We start from the raw sequence: 26,166 nt of genomic DNA, 5'->3' as shown, positions 1-26,166 counted from the left end.
AGTCCTAGAAGAACGAATTATTTACAACGGAAATACTAGACGTGTTTCTGACATAACCTTAAGTTATGTGCATATTACACATCTTATTGTGCATCAAATGTTATAGAAAGACATAATAATACTTTTAGAAGAACGTTGGTTGTAGCATCAGCATGTAAGCTAAATCTGATTTATTTCGTTGGAGACAAGAAGTTTTCTTTGGGCTTTTTGTTTACATGTCTAATGCAATGTTGTCGTTTCCAGGCCTATTACCGCCAAGGTGTGGCGCTGCAGTGCCTGGGTCGACATGCGGATGCCCTGGGAGCCTTCGCCTCTGCGCTTGCGCAGGATGACAAAAGCCCTCAACTGCTGACCTCGCTGACTGAGGCCGCGATGAAGTCCCCACTCAGAGGTAAAGATTGGTGCTTATTTGTGTTTCCTGTTAAGGTTCCAATTAAGTACTCAGCGTGTGCAAGTCGTAGACTGATTCTTATCAGTTGTATCCGTTAATATGATTATCAATGGCAGGAGCACAGACGGACAAAATTTTTCAGAATGTTGAGCATGGATGTGTTTATTATTAAGTTTGTATCTCGTGTATTCCCTTCAACAAGACGAAATGTTTGCTGGACTATGATCGGATTAATTCTTTGATTACAACTTATTTAAGTGTCAATATATTCTCTTGTTTGAGGGGAAAAAAATAAAAACCGAGTCGCAAAATTGTCTAACAGATATCGAGACTGAAAGTGAAGGCTAATCTTGGATTAGGTTAATCCCATTTGAATAAGGAGGCCCTGGAATACAAACCAGGGCGGATTGAGGGTAGAAGACAAAACAGAGAACGCCATTTTCATTCTCAGTCAATACGCAGATCTCATTGAAAAGAGATTACTTAAACCGTTTTGAGTAGACGCTGCTTCACAAGACTCTATCGTAGCTTTTAGTTCGGTGTTATTGACTAAGGTAAAAGGGGTTTCTTTATCTCCGATGTTTCCGTTTCCTTTTACATTCCTTTGTCAGCAGGGGAAGATAAGTAGTTTAAAGAAAAGAGGAAGGTGATATGCGACTCACTTACATTCGATACATAGTGATATATATTAATTTGACATTAAATGGTGCTGAGACAGTCTGGTTTTAAATAGTCAGTGTTTTCCCAGTATATCTGATCTTACTCCCTGACACAGTACCCTTGTTTTTCAAGAGTATTTATAGATATCGTTTTGATTGGGGTCTGGTATGAAAAGAACCGAGATAACTATGAAATGGATTCAGTGGTTTTACTTGACCTCGCCAGTTTGTAAATTGTGTTTGATTTTGCCGCGGTACTAAAAATAGCTACATCTGCTTAAGTCGTAAACATTCATTGCAATCATAAAGTAACCTGAATGTTTTACGTACTGAAATAGTCTATTCCCGAATTACATTAAGCCACTTTCTTAAAGCGTGTTTTGGTGCCCATCCTTTCGTATGAAAATGATATTTATTCACATGCAAATTAAACTCATTTTCGTATCAATGGTTGTGCACCAGGCCTCGTTTTGATAGAGAGGCTCAAGGCAACTCGGAAATGGGCTATTTCGCATTGCTTTAACTTAACGATGTCTCTGGAAATGATCATAAAGCCGGCAAACTTCAAAGAAGTAAACAAAGACGGCTACTATTACGTTGGAAGGTACTCTGTCGTACACAATTTTGTTTTTCGCTCATACGCTATTCGTGAATTTCTTAACCTGAACGTTTCTAATGGTTAGTTCCTCAGTCATCAATAAACAACTTTTGTGTTTTGTGCACGGTCAAGGCCAAAAACACGAACAAAAACGTACAGCAAGAACTTTGTAGGGATTCATAACTATTCCCTCTACATTAACTATGGTAAGACATCAAAGCAGGAATTCTCTGTACTGGTTGTCGTAAATCCTAGTTATGAGAATTTAGTGAAACTATCCCTTTCCGTTTGATGATGATGATGTGGGTTACTTATGTGTTCACTTACTTTCGCAGCTACCTTGGAGCCAATCTACAGCCAACTGAACAAGATGAAACTCGACAAGAGTCCTTTTGTCATGATCTCAGTTATCGGCCAGGAGTTGCTGTCAGTTGGACATTTATCAGCGGCTGTAGATTGTCTTGAAGCAGCTTTAAAGGTTGGGACCTGCGGCTTACGTCTCCGCGGCTCAGTCATATCCGCGCTAAGCACGGCGTACTGGAAACTAGGAAATGTCAAGAAGGCCATGGAGTACATGACACAAGATCTAGAAACTGCACAGTCTTTGAACGATAAAGCGGGCGAGTGCAGAGCGCATGGCAATCTAGCTGGAGCTTATTATTCACAGCGGATGTACAAAGAAGCCATTGATCATCAGAAGAACCAACTGGGTATCGCTATGAAGCTAAAGGATCGGAAAACTGCCGCCAGCGCGTTGAGCTCTCTAGGACACACTTATGTCTCAATAACGGATTATACAAACGCTATCTCGAGTCATAAGCAGTCCATGCAGATTTACAAAGAGTTGAAGGATAAGCAAGGTGAAGCCAGAGAACTTGGCAATATCGGAGCTGTGCATGTCTTGTTATCAGATTACGACAACGCCATCAAATACCATCAAGAACACTTGAAAATCGCCATTGAGCTTGGAGACAAAGCTGAGGAAGGCCGAGCGTACAGCAATTTGGGAAGTGCATTTCATTACAAGAGAGATTTTGATAAAGCGATTCAGTTTCACAGACAGGTGCTGGAAGTGGCAAAGAAGACCAAAGATTCTTTCATGGAAGCGCGCGCTTATGCCGGTCTTGGACATGCGCTGAGGTGTAAAGGTGACGTAGACCAGGCCAAATCTTTCCACGAGTTTCAACTGGCACTGTCAATCAAACTCAAAGATCGTGCGACCGAGGGGCGTGCTCTCTCCAACTTAGGAATTATTTTTCAGCAGAAAGGACTCTTCGGACAGGCTCTGAAACTGCACAAAAGACACTTGGCCATTTGTAAGGAGTTGGACGACCGAGCGGGACAGGGTCGAGCCTATGGCAACATGGGCTGCGCTTACAGCGCATGTGCGCGGTATGACCAGGCTATTAAATTTCACAAGCAGGAACTCATGATTTCCAAAGAGGTGAACGATCGGCCCTCAGAGGCCTGTACACATGGCAACTTAGCTGTGGCTTATCAAGCTATCGGAAGCCTTGACAAATCACTCAAACATTATCAACAACACTTAGCAATTTCACAGGAACTCGGTGATCAGTCAAATGAAGCTATCGCGCTGAGTAATCTGGGCAATTTTTACAGCTCGTGTGGGAACTTCTCCAAAGCCATTCCCTATTATGAAAACTTTTTATCCCTTGCAAGACATTTGCGTGATCGGGCGGGAGAGTGCAAAGCTTGCCACAATCTCGGTTTCGCTCATTACTCGTTGGGGAATCACTTGGATGCGGTGCCGTATTATGAGAGGAACGTTGAGATTGCAAAAGATTTGGAGGACAGAGCGAGTCTCGGTCGCGCCTTCTGTAATCTTGGACTGGCCTACAGTGCTCTCAGTAAACAGGATAAAGCTCTTGAGTGCCAGAAGGAATTCTTGACTGTGTCACAAGAAGCAATGGATGTTCAAGGCGAATTCAAAGCTTGTGGCAACATCGGTGATATTTACGTATCGTTAGGAAATACCAATCAGGGAATCCGGTTTTTCCAGGAGCAACTTCAAGTCGCCAAGAAAGTGCAAGACATTACCCTGGAGAGCGAGGCCCATAGAGCGTTAGGAAGCGCTTTCAGAACTGCAGGCGATTTTGAAAGAGCTATGTCCTGCTTCCAAGAAGAGTTAGAACTGAGAAGAGCTGCTCACGACTCTGTCGGTACTTGTAAGGCGTTGAGTAATCTCGGCTCGGTTCACACGGGCTTACGTCAGTACAACGATGCGTTCAAATGCTATTCTGAGCAGCTTGGTCTCGCTAATGAACTAGATGACTGCATTCTCCAAGCGGAAGCCTGCGGCAATCTGGGCATTACAAAAATGAACGCTGAAGATTATCAAGAAGCACTTGGATTCTTTGAGCAGCAGATTGCCACGTTAGAACAAGTGGCTGGCGCCGTGCTGGAAAGCGGTCGTGCGTACGGGAATTTGGGCGAGTGTTATCACATGTTAGGTGATCACGAGGAGGCTGTGAAATACTACGAGAAATATCTCGCTGCTGGGCAACAACTGGAGAGCGCCACTGACCAGGACAAGGCGTATCGTGGGCTTGGAAACACGCACAGGACCATGGGAAATCTCCAACAAGCTCTGGTCTGTTTCGAGAAAAGGCTTGTCGTGGCTCACGAGTTGACTGATTTCCGCTCCAAAGGAACAGCTTATTGCGAGCTGGGAAACATGCACAAGATTCTCGGCAACTACGAACAAGCGCTTGCTTGTTTCCAGCAGCAGCTGTCCTTGGCAAGGGAGAATAATGATGCAGTCAATGAAGGTGACGCTCTTTGTGGACTGGGACTGGTTAATCAGAAGATGGGGGAGTACGAGAAGGCGTTGAAACTCCACGAGGAAGAAATGGCTGTCGCCGACAAACAGAAAAATCTTGGGCGTCGTGGGCGCGCTTCCTTCCATCTCGGCATGACGCATGAAGTTCTCGGAAACTACGAACAAGCTGTGATCTACCAAGAACAGCACCTCAACATTGCCTCGCAGATGAACGATCAAGCTTCTAAAGCCCAAGCGTACAGTTCCTTGGGAAGAACACATCACGCTTTGGCCAACTATCTCCAGGCCATCTCTTATCTCAAGCAAGGACTTGCCATTGTAGAAGCTCTCGGTAGGAGCGAGGACGAAGCGCGAATACGTCATCGGCTAGGCTTGTCGCACTTGGCTGATAATCAGCTGGAACCATCGCAGGCTCATCTTTTCCGTGCAGCAGAACTGTTGGAGAAGTTGCGTGAAGACGGAATTCATAGTGGCGACTACAAGCTCTCTTTGTATGAGCTCCAGGCTGCGACCTACCAAGTATTACAGCGTGTTTTAGTCACTATGGGTAACCATAAGGAAGCGTTAGCAGTCGCCGAGCGGAGCCGGACCCGAGACTTTATCGATTTGCTCCAAGAACGACAAGGAAGTAATCGATCAGAGAACGGTATTTCGAAGTACTTGGAGAATCCCTTGACAACACCTGAACAAATCACAGACTTAGTGAAGAGCCAGAAAGCTAGTATCTTGTACTATTCTATTGCTGCAGGACACTTGTACAGCTGGCTTATTACTCCGACCAAAGGCATTGTAAAGTTTCATGACTCCCTGCTGTCTGACGGCGACCATGACAATGAAATGACAGTTGATTTGGATCAGAGTAGCAGTGCTACTTACTCTCACACTTCCTCTCTACTAGACTCGTACATCACTCAAGTACGAGACGCGCTTGGCGTTGAACCTCATTTAAACTTGAACCGTACAACTAGCATGTCTGAGAGTGAAGTTGAAGACGCCTGGGAACGAGAGAGTTTACTCAGTGCGAGCCCACTGTCGTACATGTCAGCAGATGACGATGATACTATAAGCGTGTCGTCATTGTCGCTTGGTCAAAGTTTCCGCTCGACTACGAGGAATAACTTTTTGTCAAAGAAAAACGTTCGAAAGTTGAACGGTGTGCGAACTAGTAGCAAGAAACTTGGCTGGTCTGGCAAGCCACCACTTCGAGCTTTGTACGAGCTGTTAATTGCTCCTATGGAAGACGCTTTACCGGCTTCTTCATCGTTCGACGGCGACGATTCGGAGCTTGCGTTAGTTCTCCAAGGAGACTTGTACCTGGTGCCTTTCCCTGTCTTGAAGGGAAGCCTTTCCAAAGAGTATCTCTTCCGAAGGTTTAGACTAATTGTTGTTCCTTCACTGCAGTCGCTCGCTACCAACATTAGAACACTGGCAACGAGGAGGACTGGTTTGGATACGTCGTCGGTCATGGTGATCGGAAACCCGAAGGTCCCGACGACGTTTGGCCAATGGGAGTCAAACCCGAGCGCAGAACACGAAGCTAAGATCGTGGCTGAGCTGTTCAACACCAGACCACTACTCGGCAGTGTTGCGACTAAGAGCGAAGTTGTCCGAAATTTACCGAAGGCGGAATGCGTTCATTTTGCTACGCATGTCTCGTGGAAACTTTCGTCTCTTATTCTTGCACCTCAGAATTCCGACGAGAAGCTTGTGACGCCCGCAGGATCACCCGAAAGAGCGAGTCTGGACTTCCTTGGTGACATGAGCCCTGATGAAGCACCAGCGCTGTCTGAATTCCTTCTCACCGCAGCTGACATTTTGGACCAGAAGTTGTCTGCTAAACTCGTAGTTATTGGCGCTGCGCACAACCACTCGTCGCGCAATCGGATAACTTCGGATGGTGTGATCGGATTAACAAGATCGTTTCTGTCTGCCGGCACGCAGAGTTTATTGGTCGCCTTGTGGCCCGTACCCGACTTAGCTTGCAAGTTACTACTGAAAGCGTTTTACGGCGGTCTTCTTCAAGGAATGCTAGCCAGTCAAGCCCTTTGTCAGGCGATGCAAGTTGTTCAGAGTACGAAGCAGTTTTCACATCCATCCAACTGGGCTGGCTTTATTCTGGTGGGTGGAGACACTGCTCTGACGAACAAGGAAGCTCTGATGAGCAGTGCCATCTCCAAATTGTTGGATAATCCTGTCAACTGTAGAGATGCGCTCAAAGTCCTCGTTCATCTGGTATGTTCAACTATTATCTTTGCAGTGTTCAGTTGTGTACGCGCGCGCGAGGTTCTTATTTTCAACGAGCCCGACAACAGTACATATATTTTATGCCCGATTTTTTGGGCTCGATTTTGTCAATAGAAGATAAAATCCATTTCCTCTTATTTTGACTTAATTTCTGGTGGATTCTGATAAGCAAAGGTTAAAACCCAAACATTGCTAGTTTAAAGTATAAAGCCTGTTCGTTGCTTTGCTGAAACGTATAACGATTCAAGTCTCCTTAGAGAGAGTCCTCTGACCTCGCAACAACAACAAAAACAACAAGATTCAAACAAACAAATGAACAACACCTTTACAGGAATAGAATATCTAAGATGTAGTTCATTCCAATTTTGGGCAGTTCAACAGGTTTCGTTCGAAATGTTGCATTTGTGATACGCCTTGGTCAAGTTGGTGCTAACTGTCTCATGGATTCACTTTAGGTGGACAAGGCTCAGCAACGTATTCGTCAAGGTCAGCGGTCATCTATGTACACAGCAGACGCGAGCATTAACGCTAAAGTCAAAGGAGCTAGTGGATGGCGGGACTTGCTCAAGCTTCTCGGCTTTCGGTTTCAAAAGGCTGCCAACGGACTTCCAGATTCGGTTTTCTTTCCGTCAGTTACCAGTGGAGTGGTAGAGAAACTGGCTGCTGCAAGTGATCATCTGCATGCTTTACTAGGTAAGTTGTCTACCTCCTGGCGAAAACTATGATCTCAGTAAATTCTGTACGGTGGCACCTCTCTGAAAATATGCTTGTTCATTTAGTGCATTGGTAGGACAGTTGATCGTGGCTTGTATGTCTAATGTTTTCAATTGCATGACTTTTCCCTCAGGTCTAAGTCCCACCACCCTGCAGGCGCTGGCCAAACTTGTGAATGCGCACGCAGTGAACACAGCTTTAGTGGCTCTGGTATGTCATTCATCATTTGTAAGATGGCGTGTAACAAACAGTGAAAAGAATTGATTAAGTTTCCTTGTGAAAACCATAGATTAGACAAGCTGATACCCCTGTGCCTGCTGAAGCTAAGTGTACTGATGTCGAATTTTGTGTAAACTCCTTATCCAGGTAGATGTTACAAATCAGTGTATCAGAATTGAAAGAAAAAGCTACGTTCGTTATTTGAAAGCAATAAATTTTCCAATTTACTGAATGTTCGTTTCGAAAAGTTGAATATTGCAAGGTTCGGTTACCTTGTTATTTGACTGCGATCATGATATCCTGACTGTATCTTGACTATCCTTTGACTGTAGCTATAAAGACGAAACACAAAGCTACCGTCAAACAAGAATAGTTAGCACAGTATGGTTGTCGTTTTTTTATGCTATTAATCCCGTTTTCTTGTGTTACAGTTTAGCCAAGTGTTGTCGTGCTTCACACAGGGCATGAACAATGTCCAGGTGCCATTAAATCTCAAGTTATGGCGGACATCAGGCTGTCACGAGCTGCTTGCTTCTCTCGGCTTTGATCTGATCGGTGTCGGTAAAGATGAAGTAATGCTGCGATCCGGCAAGACCAACAGTAGACGAGCTGTGCAGTGCACAGTACAAGCTTTGTGTGCTTTGACTGGTAAGCACGTCAGTTATAAGCCTTCAATGAGTAGGGAGTATTGATGCGTTTGGTCTGATGATCAGAGCGCTTAAGCACATACTCTTTTGAGAGACGTTCGTGAATCGGAGGTCGAATTTTCTCTTCTTCGTCGCGGAATTATCGACGTCAAGTTGTAAATTTTATTGAAAATGAGAGCTTTCCAACTAATTAGTTGAGGCGGGGATTGGAGGAAGGGAGGGTGAAAACGCGCCAGAAGTACGGTTGACGTCCATGGCTAAAAAATGTCTGTGTTTACACACCTCTTGCAAAGCACTAAAGCTAACCAACGGAATGGTGTTCATATTTTGGCCAGTCAAGTGCGGAATGGAAAGTCTGGGAAGCAATCAAATTTTCCGTGTTTTTAGTGCAAGTTCTTGGCAGCAGCATCCAACAGCAAAAAAGAAGAAAATTCGTCATTTAGGTTGATGATTGTCGTAATGTACTATGACATTCTGAGATCTTACATTAAAGCAATTGTACCGTGGTTTACGATGTGCAAAATTACCTTAGATTGAAGACTAGCACTGAAAGATTGATCTAGTGAATTTTTGTACTGTGTACCTCGAATCTAGGGAGTTTGGAGGCAAAGATTTGTGATAAATAGTTCCTTGCTTGCCTCGAGTTATCGTCACATGTCTAAACACTTGGCTTCTATAATCTGTGATTTGAAAACTGAAATAGTCCTTTAAAGAATGTGAAAGATAGTTATAGGTAACATATCTTTTGGTGGTCACGCAATGTTACTTTACTCGCAGTAGCTGAGGATTGTGTGACTAAGTCACTAGTGTGAATGATTCAGCATTGCACGTGTTACATGACCTGTGGCTTTTTTTCCCCTCAGATTCAGAGAACCCAGCTGAAAAGGAAGACCCAACATTTAAACTGTCCAAGGTTCACTCAGCTTCAACTGTCATCTCCAACCTGTCTCTCAAGTCAGCTTCAATGGAGTCAGACCTTGATGCCATGACTAATGACACAGAGGTTCCTTCTCGTGATGTGAAGAGTATAGGGGGCTCTAGTATGAGGGCCAAGAACAGTATCACCGCAAGGCCAGTGAAATCTGAGGCCCAACCTTCGAGTGAGTTGTATAATTTAACGAGAGTTCAAGAAGCCGAAAGAAGAAGCTTACGAGCTCTTTCCAAATCACAGCCTTTACTTGCAAGTAGAAATCATTCAAACACAACCAGCGCATATTCCAGTTTCAACGGACATGTTCGCAGTTCTAAGACACAATCTAAAACTTCATCCGTCGTGGATCACTCGAGGAATTCTTCGCTACCCGATCCATCAGATTCGGACATCGATAGCTACTCGGACATTGTTGGGCAACGTTCATGGAAAGACCCGGTTAGTCACCAGAGTGTGGATCTCTCGGTGACCAGCTCAAATTCTAGACAAGCCGTTCCAAATGGTTATCCGCGCTCATGGGCGTCCAGTTCCAACCCAGCGGGCAGTGCCATTACCTTCCCTGTTCAGCAACGTCGAGTCATTGAAGATGCAGCAAGGACTCCAAAGCAGATTTCAACAAGTACACCGAAACAAAGCTACGAGCCTGTTATAAACGGTACCAATCATTCTAATATCAATGGAGACGGGTTACAGCGAGGGAGCTCCCTGAACGAGGATGGCACTTCGCGAGGACGGCCTCAGAGAAGGAGCCGGAGTGAGAGCCAGGATCCAGCCCTTCAAAATGGCTCCCGGTCTGTTGGGTATAACCGATCAAAGTCCATACCGAGGTTAAGGGAGAATGGATCTAGTGATGAGGAGGACGCTGCTCATGTCAGAGAAAGACGAAGGTTGAAAAGTAGTACAAACTTAAGAACTAATCGTGTGATTACTGCAGTAGATAGAACGCACAATGATAGATTAACTGATCAAGCACAGTTGAGAGTTTCCAATGTTGATTTACCTGCAAGTTCATCTAGTAATAGACCTGCACCGTTGAGAAATGGTGAATACAAAGTAAATCACGCCGATCAACTTGCAGCTGAAATGGGAAGGAGAGATTCGCTCCAAGGAAGGAGACAGTCCTTACCAAAGTTTCGTGACGATTCACAGTCTTCTCAAGATAGTACCGATTATGAGTCACGACAGACTGCGGCAGAGAGGGCAGCGGCTGCATTAATGAGTAATCACGTGACGCACGTGCCGCCGGCGCAACCGCTGACCAGCAAGCGGACAACTCCGCAACCTTTTGAGATGAAAGACATGACTGTGGACACCAGGAGGCTGAGGCGAGAACATCTGGCAAACTTGGCTCATCTCCAGTCCTCCTCCTGCTAGGGTAAGAATACAAAACAAGATTTGCTTCTGATACTTATATAGCAGTATTTGTTGTTTTGTATTAGTTGTTGCTGAATGGTCTCACTAAGATTGCCGTTGAAACGGGAATCAAGAGCACGATCTTGATTTTGTTTTTCTTATTCCGTTTCTTACCCTATGAGGAAGCACGCACCTCTTAGAGAACTCGTAGTCGGCAAATGACACGTGCTGTCCACGTGGTGTTGTTTGCGTTTTGATTGGCTGAGACGTTTGGAAAACCGACTGAAAGATGTCACAAGTCAATCATAGTTTAATAGGCGAGTGGGCATAGTGCGGTGGTCCTACAGGTCCTCAAAGATCCAGTGAGGGACTGACTCTTACTGTATATTAATTTATTTTTTTGTTTCATGCAGATGGCCTGGAGTTATCGCATTTGGCTGAAGGCGATCAGAGAGTATTGTGTGTTTTAAAAGAATCTATTTTCATAAATATTCTGGACCACATAGGTTCCAACATTAGAAAATCAAATTGAAATAATAATCATATTGGAAGACAGATTTCAGTGTAGAAAACGAATAATTATTTACTCGTTTGTGAAGTCCTCTGTATCGATCTATTTTGGTATTCGTGTTTCGAAATAACTCGCCCATCTGTAAAAAGATTTCGTCTCGTAAGTTGGCGAGTAAAGGTAAATATGTGTGAGAAGCTACTTTATGGTCGATTTCGTACGAAAACAAATAGCAGTAGTGAAAACTGAGACCAAGATTTATCAAGCAACGAATGAAGCGTATTATCCTCTGCTTGTTTTCCGCCCCCCAACATTCAAAATTTTCTAGATGTCCAGTTTTATATGCCGGTAAAAATATCCTTTACTTCAATTCATACGCGTACTTTTTGACATAGTGGTCTTTAGATGCAATGGCGCCTTAGAGCTACTTTTTTGAGTTTGTTACATTACCCAGCATACACGCAGTCAGTACCTGTTTGTTCTCCTCTTGCACCTGGGGTAGAGCGGAAAGAAACAGCTTGGATGTAAAGATAGTCTGAACAGTATATTTGTTTGTAGGCAGGGACAATGTGTTTCATCTTTTAGTGAAATACGCAGCGCGGATATATCCAAAAAGTATTGCTGCTCTCTCTGCAGCACTATCGGTTTGTGAATATTTGAGTTGAAACTAAAAAGCAGCAAGCTTTCATGTAAACAAATTTTCAACAAATATTGTCGAAAATCGAGTGTGAAATCAGTGAAGGAAACCCTTGTCGCCTTTTAGTTTAGTTACTCTGTGTATTTCAATAGAAGAATTCTGAATAGCGTCTGATAAATATTATCCTTTGGCGTATTGTCGGTCGCTCGCACTGTTAAGGCCTGGACACACTGTGCAACATTACACAAAGCAATAATTTTTTCAGGTGTTTTACTGTGTGCGCGGGCCTTAACATTGGATTGAGCTCAATTTTGTTATTTTTTCGCTGTCTGTTGGATATTTCAAAAGGAGTCTAGGTACAGGGTCTTTCACTTGAAAAGTCAACTCGCGTTCTTATTTTCTCCAGAGGCTTTGCACAAATTAAAGCCTCATTTAAATCCGTTCCGTCCCGGCTTGTGTGGCATATTGTAGAGGTGTTATTTATAAATTTTTGTAGTCTAAATCGTGTACATAAATCTTTGTAATTCCAGATTTATAAGATAGGAGGTTTATAATATATATTTAATGGACAGACACAGTAAAGCGTTGTATATATTACACCTCCTTGCAAATATTTTCTATTGCAATCAATAAAGCTCGAGGTTTTCAGACAGTTGTCTCTCGATGGTGTGCTCCCATGCGTTTTCGCCGTTCAGTTTCTTTTTTCCGGGATTTCTGGGGATATGTACGTGCTTTCCACGCCCCTGCATGATACAGTGTGCCGAAAATGGGTCCCAAAAGCCAGACCATATACCGCCAACTAACTACCAATGTCGTGACAAATATCTTGTTTCTTTTTGAGTTTTTTTTTTTTTTTTTTAAATACCTCTTAGTCGGCGCGTCGGGTATGTTATGGACGGATCAATGGGTGAGTGAGTGAGTGAGTGAGTGAGTGAGTGAGTGAGTGAGAGATGTATGTATGTCACACCAATCAGATTGGATCTACTATAAACAGCCAATCAAATTTCTTGTTGTAAAGGTAAATGGTATGTGAGAAGATTTGATCCCGATAGAGTTCAGAACGGCCATATTTATTCTATAAAAGAGGAGAAAGTATTCATATATTGGGTTTACTTCGACATTTTCTGTGGGTTAGGCTGAGGATTTTAGTTAAATGAACGAGATGAGCCTTGAGGTTTGAAACAGTTCGTGAGTTAGTAGTATGCAAATGCAACGAGATATTTTTATTTTTAGTTACAAAGGTAACTTGATACTTTTGTTTTTCACAAGGAGTAAATTCAATTAGAGGTCACGAATCGTCGCGTCTAGTTCTTAGGACATGTTTTAGAAGGGACGAGACTTTAGATTTGAAACAGTTCTAACGTTTACAACAGTAATTGCGGGTAACGATTGTTTTGTTCTTGTTGCATGCAAATATAACGAGATATTTTTGTTTTTTAGTCACAAAGTGTAATTTGACACTCTTGTTTTTCACAAGGGAGTAAATTCAATTAGAGCGGACGAATCGTCATCACTCTTTCCCACGAGATGTTTGCAATCTTTAGTAACAAATGGTAACTTAACACTTTTGTTTTTTATATGGATTAAATTCAATTAGAGCTGACAAGTTATCGGCTATTGTTTGCAGGATATTAAACAATAAAGAAGCTTTCATTTCTGGGCGGTTTTTACGTCTCTGCAGTAGCAGTTTAAGGTGGTATGGTACCCTAAAATATGGCGATGTTCGTGAAAAATTCAATTTCTTGGAAATACAAGACTTAAGACCCTTGAGGAATTGTCAAAAACATTTTGAAACGATCTTGCCGAATTTCCTTCCAGATGAGTGTGAAATTTAAGGAAAGTACACAGTGGTATAAGTTTTTTCACGTGGCAACGGCCATAGCAACGACTGTTTACTATAAGAACGTGACCAAAAATATAGATTATTTTTAACTTATATGAACGAAACTATTTAGAAAAAACTTTTAAGACATGCACAACTCGATTGGTATAATTATTTGTGAAAAGCTTTGCCTCAAATTGCCATCACAGGCTCATTCATTTCCCATGCACCCTCCCCACTATTTGTGGCTCGTTAAATGCTTAATACTTCGTGTAAGAAACTTAAAGTGCATTTTTCTCAAAAGTTTACTTTTGTACCGACTGACTTCGCGCCAACATTTCTACTTTGCAAGGTTTTTAAGTAGAATTTCTGAAACTTGGGCTCATCAAAGACCAATAGTGTCGTGATGATATAAACCAAAAAAATCGTAACATTTTAAGGTCTGTCACGTGACATGAGATGATTTGTCCACTGGGTGTAGTAAAAAATAAGGTTATTTCCAAATAAAGCTGTAAAAAGCACTGAAAATAAGAGTTAACTGTCAAAACTTAGGTTCACATCACAGAACAAAACAGAAACTTACATAACATGCTTATTTGACAGTCAATTCTTGTTTTGTAAAAGAGGAGGAAGTGTTGGCGTCAATACTATAAAACACTACTTCAAATGGCTGTGGCTGGTTTCCATAGCAACCATTTTGAGTAAAACTCTAGAAATTTAATTTCTCTTCTTGAGTGCAATAGCACACAATTGATCTTTCTTTACCATATTTAAACAAACTTTTTGGTCCATATTGAGGGTACCATACCACCTTAATAGTTTTATTTCATGATATTCATTTCAGTCCGATACTTTTAAAGGTAAAAGTATGAAAACTGTTCAAATGTTCTTTGAAGACTGCGTGGCACCAAGTTAAAGTGCAATTTAATTAAATCAGACTTTCAGCGTGTCAGAGGGTACATTTTTTTGGCGGGAAAAATTGAAGGGGGTACCCCCTTAAAGTGGTTGTCAAAAAAGTTGTGCAATTTTTTTCCAATTTTCCCGCCAAAATTCTTAGTGTATATATAGGGCAATCTTTTTGATGACACCTTTCTAATTAAATTAATTGAATTTCACTTAACTAATTAACTATTGTAAGTAGAAAATTGAAATGAAAGAGTAGTTGTGGGTAATTTATTGTTTGAAATATTTTTTTTTCTCAATAACGATTACAAATGAAATACACGTCTGAATAAAATATTGCATTTAATGACTATTAAGTTAAGTGTAAGCATGAGCCATAATCGGGGACGGAGACCGTAAGCGCGCGCCATTTCTAGTATTGGGGTTGTCCCCATGATATGGGACAATAATTCTATTTTTAGAACAAATTGCGCCATCGCCTACGGCACACGCGCGTACATGCTGCGAGGATTTTTGCGGATGTCGCGCGGGGGAAATGGCTTCCGAAATTCCCGAAATTTTTCATCAGTTTTTGGCCCACAACTCAACGCGTTCACGTCTGTTGGAATTTTGCTTAAGTATTTTCGTCGTAAGCTGCTCCAGTCTGAGTGAAGTAAGACAGTGTCGAATTTAGGTATGTTCCGCTGTAAGCTTACATATATCGCTGACCAAGTTGTGTTCTGACGGATGCTTCTTTTACATGAGCTGTACATTACTCCACTTTAAATTTCACATATGTTGAAGATTAACAGCTTTTCCATTACACAGCGAAAAACTAGCAGGATATATTTAGATATAGCAGAGCTTCAGGACTTCATAGTTTCCTAGCTCCTCTTGCCACACGCTTGCAAGGAATTTGTCAGTCTATCGCGACCGAAAAGTAAAACAAAATAATTGCTAGTTTGAGTTTCGCTTGAATTGTAAGCAACGCTTGATGTTTCATCAAGGCCCAATAACTTTTCGTCCGTAGATACTGCTCAGTTTTATCCGTGTAAAAATCCAGTAAATTCTCCGTTGTCGATGAATGAGAGCGCCCGCCGATGCGTGTTTTGTACAGTCAGTAAACATGACAAATTGTGCTTCCACAGCACTTTCGTGTGAAAACGTACATCGAACTCAAACAATAACTCTATAGTTTTTAAATATGTTTATGATAAATGAGAACATATTAAAAGCTAAACAGAAAATATGTGAATAAAGCAGAAATAATCAGCAAAGTTACGATGACTCTTTCTTTAATCAACTTGGAATAACGGTTTCGATTTTGTTGATCGAGTTATCAAAACTCCTTGTATATTTTCATTTTCGCAGTGTAAAACTTCACTATGCTTGTGTTGAAGAAAGACACATGATGTTAGTAGCCTTTTTTGCGTTCGTTGAATTTGTTACAGCAGCTCAGCACAAAAGATAACGAAAGAAATCTTTGTCAAGATTTGTTGACAATTGAAAACACCGACTCGGACTTGAAAGTGCACGAACTGCACTATGCAAATGAGCTAATTGTACGCGTCAGACTTTCCTTTCAAAAACTTTTGCAAACTCACCAAACAAGCAGAAACAATAAGAAACCGTCAAAACAGGTTTTGGTTATGATGAACCATTGTCTGAGAAACTCACAAATTAACTCGATACCAGAGTAGAGAGTTTTCTTGCTATATTCTTAAGGCAGAACAGACGCAAAAACATACAAGTAAGCTTACAACTAGCGTGAGCAGATCTTATTATTCATTCCCAGCGCGAGATTGAAGTCTTGTTTTCGACCCTGAAAACCCACCTTTTCCGTTAGCTCAGAGCATAAAACTACATATAAGCGCCCTGGTTCGTATTCCCTGCCTTATTCCCTGCCATCGCTATGAAAAATACGCAAGAGAATCTCTCAACTCTCACCATTTGATCACGCAACGTGACAACATCCACGCGAGAGCCCCGACATGTGCGTGAATCCGCGCGGATATATGACGTCAGGATGGCGTAATTTGTTCTAAAAATAGAAAAATTGTCCCATATCATAGGTACGCGCGAATCCCGAGACTTACGGTCTCCGTTCCCGATTATGGCTCCTGGTGTAAGCAATAACTTAGAATTTAATAAGATTTTGTTTTTTTTTCAAAAAATGGCGCATGCGTATTTCAGTCACCCGCATTTTTTCCTTTGTCTTTTGGCGGGAAAATTAAGAATTTTGAAACAGATGTTAACAAGAAGTAATTTATTAAAAAATTTGGCGCATGCGCATGTTAAGCGCCTGTATTTTTTCTGGACTTTTGGCGGGAAAATTGAAAATTTTCCAACCTGGTTTAATTAGTGAAAGAAATGAGCAAACAATTTCATCCTAGAGTAGGCAATCGAAAAACTACTTCTGGTAATAAAGCTGAGTATTTATTAATCGAAAGTTGATGCAGAAGTAAATTTCTTACAAGAAATTCTCTGAAGTTTGCATTTAATCTTCGAGAAATTCTCTTAGTGCTTAATTTTCAACAGTCGTGAAAATGAGCGAATTTTTCGTAGCAACATCAGGTAACAAATGTGACCTTTATTACCTTTATTACAGTGTAAAAAAGAACAAAAATATCGCCAAACAAACGGTTTGATAAGCAGTACTATTAATAACCTTGAATTCATCATTACCTCTGTTCGCCCATTTTGTCCGACATGGAAAACAACATGCGATGTCTTCGTGTTTAAGTGTCTTTATGTTGGCCGAATTAAACGCTATCGTTTGTGGGATAGTAAAGAAACACTTCTGAAACATCCAGATTCCACAGAGAAGCCTTTGAAAACATGGTTGCCATGGAAGCATCAAACAACGATAAAATGATCTAATATAGAAATGTATCCCACGATAATTTTTAGTATTTTAACCATTATATATTGGACATTATTGGACATAAGTTTGAAATCAGCCTCGGCGCTCTCTTTTTCCCAACCCGCTCTATTCCAACCCCTGCTAGTTGTCCCCATCCAAATCAAAAATATTTCATTGCTGAAAGGTCGACATTTTCCTTGTCCAAACTAAGCAGAAACGGAACAGAAATAGAGGAAGCAGGGTAGAAAGCAGGCTTTATCAGCGTCTCTCGGTAAACACATAATCCTAACAAGAAGGCATCTGGTTTCTGTTAAATATCCAAAGTGGCGTCACAATTACAGCAAATAAACTGATCATTATCAGCAAGTCAAATCTTTTCTTTCTTCAAGTTATACTCCGATTACGTTTTAAAAAAGTGCAAGAAAAAAACTGTCTACATGTTGGAATGAGAACTGCTAAAACAATGTTATCTTATATGTGCCCGTTTTTTCTTTGAACTATTCAACTTTACTTTGCTTGGTGGTCGTAAAACTGATATTTGTCCGTAAGGCAACTCCTTTGCTTCCGTGTTACCTTGACAATTAGTTTGAAAAGACCGTATTTGGCATTTAGAAACGGCAACTATCTTAACCGCAAGTGTGACCCAGTGTTTCAAGTGTGACCCATTTTTCCAATTATAACTCTTTTTTCCAAGTGTGACCCGTTTTTCCAAGTGTACCCCTTATTTCCAAGTGTGACCCACGTTTCAGAATGTGACCCCTTTAATCCATGTGTGACCTTTTTTCACAAGTGTGACCAATATTTCCAAGCTTGAACACCTTTTTTTTTTTCAAGGGGGACCCTTTTTTTCCAAGTGTGACCCACTGTAGTTTGTTCAGTCAAACATTTTATGGCTTTCTATTTAGTTATCTTACCATTACGGATGTAACATCGTATGTACATCATAAATTCCCAGTTTCTTTCTTGCTGTACATCGCAACCAAAAATACTTGTCAAATCACCCAAATCATTGCTGTAAACAGTTCCGTGAATGCTCCTATCTCCGAGACTTATAGTTCACAAAAAAATGCCTTGCGTGCCCATGTTAACCTGTGTCTTCTCTCTGATATATGCGCGCAACAATTTTTACGTTGCCCACAATGCCCAATATTGCACTCAGTAATTTCAACTTGTGTCTACTATCCAAAACATTGCGCTCAATAATTTCTAAAACTTTGCGCCAGACAATGTCAAAGTGTGTCTACTCTAAAATATGCGCGCAACAATTTTTATTTTTTCAATCATGTAAAACATGCTTAACAATTTTTGCGTCTTCTGTCTAAAACATTGCGCGCAAATATATCTCTAAAACATTGCGCCAAACAATGTCAAAGTGCATCTACTCTTTGAAATATTGCGCGCAAAAATTTCAAGGTATGGTCAGTGACCGTAGCATTGTGGATAGATAAAGCTTCCTAATTCTTCCAGCCATTTTGATTTCATAGTTAAACAGTCACAACGCAGTCAATAGGGCATTTCCGAATTACCTTTAGCCTCTTCCCCAAAGCGAGTCTTGGTGCCCATCCTTTCATATAAAAATGACTTCATTCTCATGCAAGTCAAACTCATTTTCATTTGAATGGTTGAGCACCAGGCCTCGCTTTTATAGAAAGGATTAAGGCAACTCGGAAATGGGCTCAGTATTACTCCAAATTTTTTTCGCCGTAGGAACTGGGTATACATGTATTTTCCTTACACCCTAAAAGAAACTGCAAGGTCTTTAATTGACGACAAAGAACACCCTTAGTGTTGTCAACCGTTAGCTTTCAAATGTTAGCCCCGGAATTCAACTAAGATAAGCATTTCCAGCAGTCTCGAGTTAGGCCCCGTCCACAATAGGCGAGAGGACTTTAGTTCTACGGTTAGGCCTACCGTCCACACTAATCCGTCACGAAAACGGAGCTTTTCGAAAACGCTTTTCAAATCGGAGGAATTTGAAAACGCCTGCTTTGCGTTTTCGTGTCGTGGACCGAAAACATTTTGAAAACGAAGCGTTTCGAAAACGATGACATCGCGGTAATCACGCGGTTTCCCTGACTGAGTTTTCCTCAAACATAAATCCAAAATGACCGGTGATTGTTGCGTTTTTGAATTCCTCCGGCGTAGTGTGGACGGAAAACATTTAATGCGTTTTCACAGTGAAACTTCCGTTTCCAAATTCCTGATCAAGGCCTTAGGTGCCTTAACTTCATTTAATGAAATTGGAAAACCTTGATACCCGCCATGGAAATGCAATGAAAACATTTCCGCCATTGAGAAAATTCTTAAATAGCCCCTTAAGTTCTCACTCTATTCAGTAAACGATTCTACTAAAAGCCAAAATGGTCAATTTTCTTGTTTCGAAAATTCCTTTTCCTTTCCTAGCTCGAACGATGGTAAAAAGGACATTTTAGATATTTTAAATAACCCGCCCGTAATTACAATGAGAATTCTAGCCAGTCAAATGGTGACAACAATTGTTCAGTGCGTGGTCGCAAACTCTTGGAAATCTAAATTGCAAATTATTCAAATTTGTCGATTTGCACTCTTCGTGTCGAACTTTTAGCGGCCATGTTTAAAATTTAAACCCGTACAGCTTCAACTTTGGCTTCGTCTGTTACTACGAAAAATGTATCAAACTTCAGTTCGGGATTGTCTTTGAGTGTTCAGAGCTGTTGTGAGGCATAAATACGTGCAACAAGAACTGTACTTCAAGCAAACTTGGAAAGCACGTGCTTCAACCTAAATGGATGACAACTTTCTTCGCTAAGTCGTCCTCAAGGTATGAAGTATCCACGAAAGTAATCCTGTATTTTGTAGAGGTAACGTAGCTCACGAAAACTTTGCACAAAAAGCTTTAGGAAATAGTCAAGTGACAATTGTTTGTAGATATATTTGTGGGTTAAATTAATAACTTTTAGCGCTCTACTAGGCACTAGAGATGCTCTAAAGAATATATTATATGGGTCTAATTTTCCGCCACTTGGTATGAATTGGTATGAAAAACTATTAATCAATTGTAGAATTAAAATCACAAAATGGTATCAGGAGAATATAGCGCTTTTTCTATTTCGTAGATAATGTCTCATACTGTTTTCTTGATTATTTTGTAGATGCTACGGAATTACTGAGCTGATATGTCTGCATGCCTGTCGAGTTGGAACATAACTTGATATTAAGGGACAGTGGTACGGTAATGCTCTCAATTCACATTTTGTTTAACTTAAATAAGTAGTCATACAACTGAAATCTTTGATATCTTTTGGGCAGCCCATTTTCAATGCAATTTCGTGGTATCAAAGTGTTGTACCCTGGAAACTCTATAACTCTTCATTTAATTTAACTTTGTTTCGTTTTAATAACATAGATAATGAAAATATCGTTGGACCGCAGCCAAGGTCAATCATAGTAAAAAAAATTTTAAAAATTTTCTTTTGCTGAAAATATTATAACAACACAATCTTTCAGGCCGGGCTTTCGGATAATATTGGCCGCGTACTCCTACGCAAAGAAGTAAACAAGTCGCTTTTGTAATTTTATGGTTGTGAAGCATGCATTTTTGCATAGACATCAAAATATATTTATTTGTTGCACACATATGAACAGTGACAATAAATCACGTTTGATATTGGATATTTGATATTTGCAAGGGGTAAACATTTGGTAATTAGTTGAAGTTAATACATTTATGCATGTTTTAGTGCTTGATGAATCGGCAATCAAATTGTAAAGCGAACCAGCTTGTTGACATCTACAGAACTTGTTTATTAAATCGATTTTTTAAAATTTTTTTTATTTTTTTGCAGGATTTCTGAAGTGAATACACTCTGTGAAAGCAATGCATTGAAGAAAAGGACCAATGCCCAGGCATTCGAGGCAAGATATGAGAGGAAGAATTAAAGAAGGCAAAACTTTGGATACAATATATTGGAGCTGGGAATAATACACAAGGGAGCAAAGTAAGATAGACTATTAGATTAAATCCGAGCGGCAGAATCATGGAAATTCGAAAGACAAGATTCAAAAGACAAGATTCAACTTATTAGGTGCTATCTACAAGGCCAAAGTTACTCGCTTGTTTAAATGTAGGGCTGTTCTCCAATTCTGATTGTCTTGTTTACAAAATTATCAAGCCGTGGCCCTAATTTGACTTGGAAAAATAATTTTTGGAGCGATTCTTCGTGTTTATCTCTCGCTAAACAGAGTCTGTGAGCTCGCGTTTTCGAAAGCAATTTTTTTATTATTTTACTAGTGTAATTAATTAAGCGGATTGATTCTCTGTTTGCCAAAACATCGCAACCAGAAACTATTTCTATAGGCAAATTACATATGTACGCGTGTGTTTTATACTGGGCTGTTCACTAATTCTAATTGTCTTGTTTACAAAATTGAAATTAACGTCCAAATTCGACGAGGTAACTATATTTTTGTAGCACGCCTCCGTGCTTATTCACCAAAAGCTTATTTTTTTCGACAAAGATAACTCAAGGACGTATATATTTTCCATGTTGTTCTCTTTATTCTGCCACATAACTTTACAGGAATGAATTGTATCTGTCAAAATATCGCGACCAAAAATGAATTTCAGAGAATTTTAATAGAGTACGTACAATTTTCGAGCTCACAGAGTCATTTACGAGGGAGATAAGCTTTAAATTTTTCCAAAATGCTATTTTTGAAAGTCACAATTTATTCAAGTATTGCTTCAAAGTTTTTTGCAGTTCACATACACTCTCGTCTCGCGTTGTTTTCGAACGTTTTGCTAAGAAGAGTAAACATTGTCTTGAAGCTCAAATTTACGTTCGTGGTTGCTTTTCACAGAAATAATACCAGGAACCTTTTCTGTAGTATAGCGTCAACGCTTTTCCGTAATCTCGTTCGTTTAATTCTTCGTGTTTCTAAACGTTTTTTAAACTAAGATGATCAAAAATTGTCTTGAAATGCTCAAATTTGTGTGAGAAGCCAATGATTACTCTTCTAGAAAAATTTTTTATTTAGCTGTATACAAGATTAAAATTGTTTTTGCAAAATTGTGTTGAGATTTGCCTTCATGGTAACCCTTGTCAAAATTTTTAATTTTCCCGCCAAAAAACTTGGAAAAAATACGGGCGCTTATAATACGCATGCGCCAATTTTTTTTTAAAAAAAAAATTACTTCTTGTTAACATCTGTTTAAAATTTTTTAATTTTCCCGCCAAAAGTATATACGGCGCCTAAAATACGCATGCGCTAATTATTTTTTAAAAAAATGTAATATAACTCTAAATCTAGACTTAATTTAATAGTCAGTAAATGTAATCTTTTATTCCAATGTGTATTTCTTTTGAAATCTTTATTAAGTAAATAAAACATTTCAAACATTAAAGTACTCACAACAAGTGTATCATTTCAATTGTTTTATTCATCTTTAATTTTCTACTTACAATGGTTAATTAGTTAAGTGAAATCAATTAAATTAATTACAAAGGTGTCATCAAAAAATTTGCCCTTTATATACTAAGACTTTTGGCGGGAAAATTGGACAAAATTTGCACAGCGTTTCCCCTGACAACTTTTTTTTCAAAAATTTTAAGGGGAGTACCCCCTTGAATTTTTCCGCCAAAAAAATTAACATACACCATCTTAAACACAAACTAACGGAAAAATTTTGATTCTAATCATTCCAGTTTTTCAAAAAAAAAAAGATTTTGAATCCAGTGAACATTTGTTTGTGTTCAAGATGGTATATTCCATGATGACATCTTGTTAAATAGTCAGCCGTAAGACGACGAGCAGCTAAAAACCTATTTACAGAAATGAGAAGAGCAAGTTAAAATTTGTACGACAGCGAAGTTTCTACACAACATCGAGAGCGTGAAAACATTTCTAAATCGAAATAATTAAGAAAACTTATATAGCCGGGTAAATTGAGCCCCAACTACATAAACTCTCTTAACTATAGCGATTCCAAAATGTCGCCACCTTCTCAATGTTGTGTGGAAACGTTGCAGTTGTACAAATTTTAACTTGCTATTCCCGTTTCTGTAAATAGATTTCCAGCTGCCCGTCATCCACAGCGTATCTATTTAACGTGATATCATCATGCAATAGATTTGAAGATAGCAAAGGCAAGCCATGAATCCGATTACTCCGACGAAATTATAAAAAAACGCGAAAACTTCAATCTGGTCCTAGTATTTGAAAATGTTTAGAACTTCCGAGATGAAAAACCAATACCCGAAAAATTATAGGCCAATTTAAGATAAACTGTTCATGGCTTGCTTCGCTATCTTCTTAAAATTACTTCCAGCGAGGTGTTAAAGGTTAAAAGCTGGTTATCAAGCTTTAAAATGTATCTCTACATATCCCATGGCTTCTGTTGTAAAACTTTGTCATTTGCGAACGGAAGCAATAACATTTTAGATGAATCAGAAAATTAAACTACAGCTTTGAAACTGCAATAGAGCTAATAGCAAGTGTTTGGAAAACTTTTGTCCGTAGCAAACGATAGAAGTAAAATTTTAGAAGAATAAGACAATTGGAACCAAGTTTAGAAAATCAAAGATGAAATTGTGAATATTTTTAGTAAAAATGTCTGTCAGTTGCGGACGAAAGCAATAACATTTTAGAACAATCAGACAATTAAAGCCAGTTTTGAGAATCAATAGAGCTAATAGCAAGTGCTTGAAAAAATGTTGTCCGTAGCAAACGATAGCGATAAAATTTTAGAAGCATCAGATAATTGGAGCTACGTTCGTGATGATAAATGTATTAGCGATAAAATTTTTAAAGAATCAAACAATTAGGACCAAGTTTAGAAAATCAAAGATGAAATAGCGAATACTTTTAGTAAAAATGTCTGCCAGTTGCGGACGAAGGCAATAACGTTTTAGAACAATCAAACAATTGGAGCTGCATTTTTGAAAAGCACCAGATCAAATCGTGAAAATTTTCAGTAAAATGTTTGGCAGTCCAAATGATAGCTTTAAAATATTCCGACAATTAAAGCTACATTTCAAAAATGTAATAGATCTGATAGTCATAAAAGCAAAGAATTTGGAAAATCAGACAATTAGACCTACATATCTCGAAAAGTGCTAATGGAAAGAGTTGCTTGATACCAGATATAATTCATTACAGCCTCGCTGGAAGTTAAACAAGAGGATATATTTGGTTTCTGGTTGATTTTTATACGTTTAGTTCCCTTCCGAAGAAATAATTTAAACCGACCGTTTTCCGTACGGAAATGTATACAACAATATTTGCCGATAAATCAAGTACTTTCTTGATACGAAGATCAATGCAGAAACCAAATAGCCTCTACTAAAATTACTTATTCAGGGTGGCTCTGCATGTCAATACACAATAAACGTCAAAAGAAATGTTCACTCATTTTACTGCAAGTGCATAAAAAACCGAAAAAAAACAACTAAAAAAAGTCGAGTGAAATAAGGAAAAAAGTGTTTAATAAGTTGTGATCATGTCAACAAATTTTGCAGAAATTCAGAAAAATCAAATGTACTAACGAATAGTTAACTACTCCTTGATTAAGTTGATGTTTCAAAATTATAAATGAAACGACAGAAATTGTTTGATACTTGTATTGAGCACTTTTAATGAGCTTCAAGCTGCAGTATTTTCAAAGGAATTGGTTGATTAATAAATTTTGAGCAAGGAAGCTGCTCTTTCAACATTTACAATTCACATCATAAATTAATAGTAGTGTGTTTGTTTCTTTTTTAGAAGCTCGTTGACCCTTTTGGGAGAAAAAGGAAATTCTAAATATTAAAAATTGGTCTACAAAGCGAAGAATATTGAGACAGACGTTTTAATTTCCTGTCTGAAAATGCCAAGATTTGAGAAGTAGAAATAATTCTTCGATTACTTAAAGCGTTTGATAGCTAAACAGAGTAAGATAAGCTTCCAAAATGAAAAAATTTTTATTGAACAGTCATGCGATATTGTTTTTGAGCAAGGGCACTGCCCTCCAACAGACAATTCGCATTCTAAATTGTAACTAGGCCTTCGTAAAACTTCAGTGCTTTATACGATTTTGGAGAACAAGAAAAATTAAAATTCGACGTTGAATTGTTTGCCCAATTTATATCAACAGAATTTGTTATGATTGACATGATCACGTAACTAATAGTTACAAACGTCCAATTGATATCTCGGTTTGATTTTAACATGCAGTGCCACCTTGAAATATTCAACAAACGTCATCTCGAAGTACTTGTTTTCAAACTTAGGAGAGTTGAGCGATTGTAAAACAATTTGGAATTTTTAAAGGAAAAAAAGAACAATGCTCGAATCTGACAAGATAAATAATGTAAGCATGCAAATACCGACCGATAAAATTTACTTCAATCAAACTGATGATCGCTCGATCCAAGAAATAAAACTCCCCACAATTTGAAAACTTGTTCTAAATGATAACTCGAAAGCGGTTGAAACCTTTCCGGCAAAAATGGCAGAAGTAATTAACAATTACTACCGAACTGAAAGATTCCCCCCCCCCCCCGAATGTCACTCGAATGAAGACATTTCAGCCGAGCAAAAAAATAAAACATTAAACAACGAAAATGATTTTAGACTATGAAGTTTTGAACTCGAATATAACTTTTCTAGTTACAAGACTGCCATTTCTTATTTGGAAAGATTTCAATTGAACAAAATTCTAAAGTGATATTCTCAACTTCGTCTTGATCCTTCCTGCTTAAATCCTTTTGATCTACTCCTGTCTTGCTGACAATCCCTGAAAATAGAAGAGATGAAAATTGGGTAAGGAACAAACGTGAGTGTAGAAACTGAAAAGAGTAAACGAGGAATAAAAGAATCCACAGTGAATTGTTCAACACGAGTGCGCTTTGACAAAGAAACGCCAATTTCTTGAAGAAAGCC

The 26,166-nt window shown here is 39.4% G+C and overlaps 1 protein-coding gene and 1 long non-coding RNA gene across 5 annotated transcripts in view; both read left to right on the top strand.

Moving 5' to 3' along the window:
- Nucleotides 1-12,349, top strand: part of LOC145464216 (uncharacterized) — a 28,549-nt gene extending 16,200 nt beyond the window's left edge. For all 4 annotated transcript variants that reach the window (XM_081448029.1, XM_081448031.1, XM_081448030.1 and 1 more), the window contains 7 exons: nucleotides 244-391; nucleotides 1,984-6,680; nucleotides 7,148-7,385; nucleotides 7,540-7,616; nucleotides 8,057-8,273; nucleotides 9,136-10,578; nucleotides 10,970-12,349. In XM_081448029.1, coding sequence (XP_081304155.1) covers nucleotides 244-391; nucleotides 1,984-6,680; nucleotides 7,148-7,385; nucleotides 7,540-7,616; nucleotides 8,057-8,273; nucleotides 9,136-10,577 — 6,819 coding nt within the window. In that variant the 3' untranslated portion in view covers nucleotide 10,578; nucleotides 10,970-12,349. The remainder of the gene's footprint in view (nucleotides 1-243; nucleotides 392-1,983; nucleotides 6,681-7,147; nucleotides 7,386-7,539; nucleotides 7,617-8,056; nucleotides 8,274-9,135; nucleotides 10,579-10,969) is intronic.
- A 7,417-nt stretch (nucleotides 12,350-19,766) lies between these two features.
- Nucleotides 19,767-22,316, top strand: LOC145463136 (uncharacterized). The gene is made up of 3 exons (XR_014041294.1): nucleotides 19,767-20,068; nucleotides 20,400-20,474; nucleotides 21,093-22,316. It is a non-coding gene; the product is annotated as an uncharacterized LOC145463136 (long non-coding RNA).
- The last annotated feature ends 3,850 nt before the right edge of the window (nucleotides 22,317-26,166 follow it).

Source organism: Orbicella franksi, chromosome 12, assembly GCF_964199315.1.
Source record: "Orbicella franksi chromosome 12, jaOrbFran1.1, whole genome shotgun sequence".
Classification (NCBI taxonomy): Eukaryota; Metazoa; Cnidaria; class Anthozoa; order Scleractinia; family Merulinidae; genus Orbicella; species Orbicella franksi.
The sequence above is the reverse complement of the archived record's forward strand: the minus strand, read 5'-3'. Positions and strand labels throughout refer to the sequence as shown.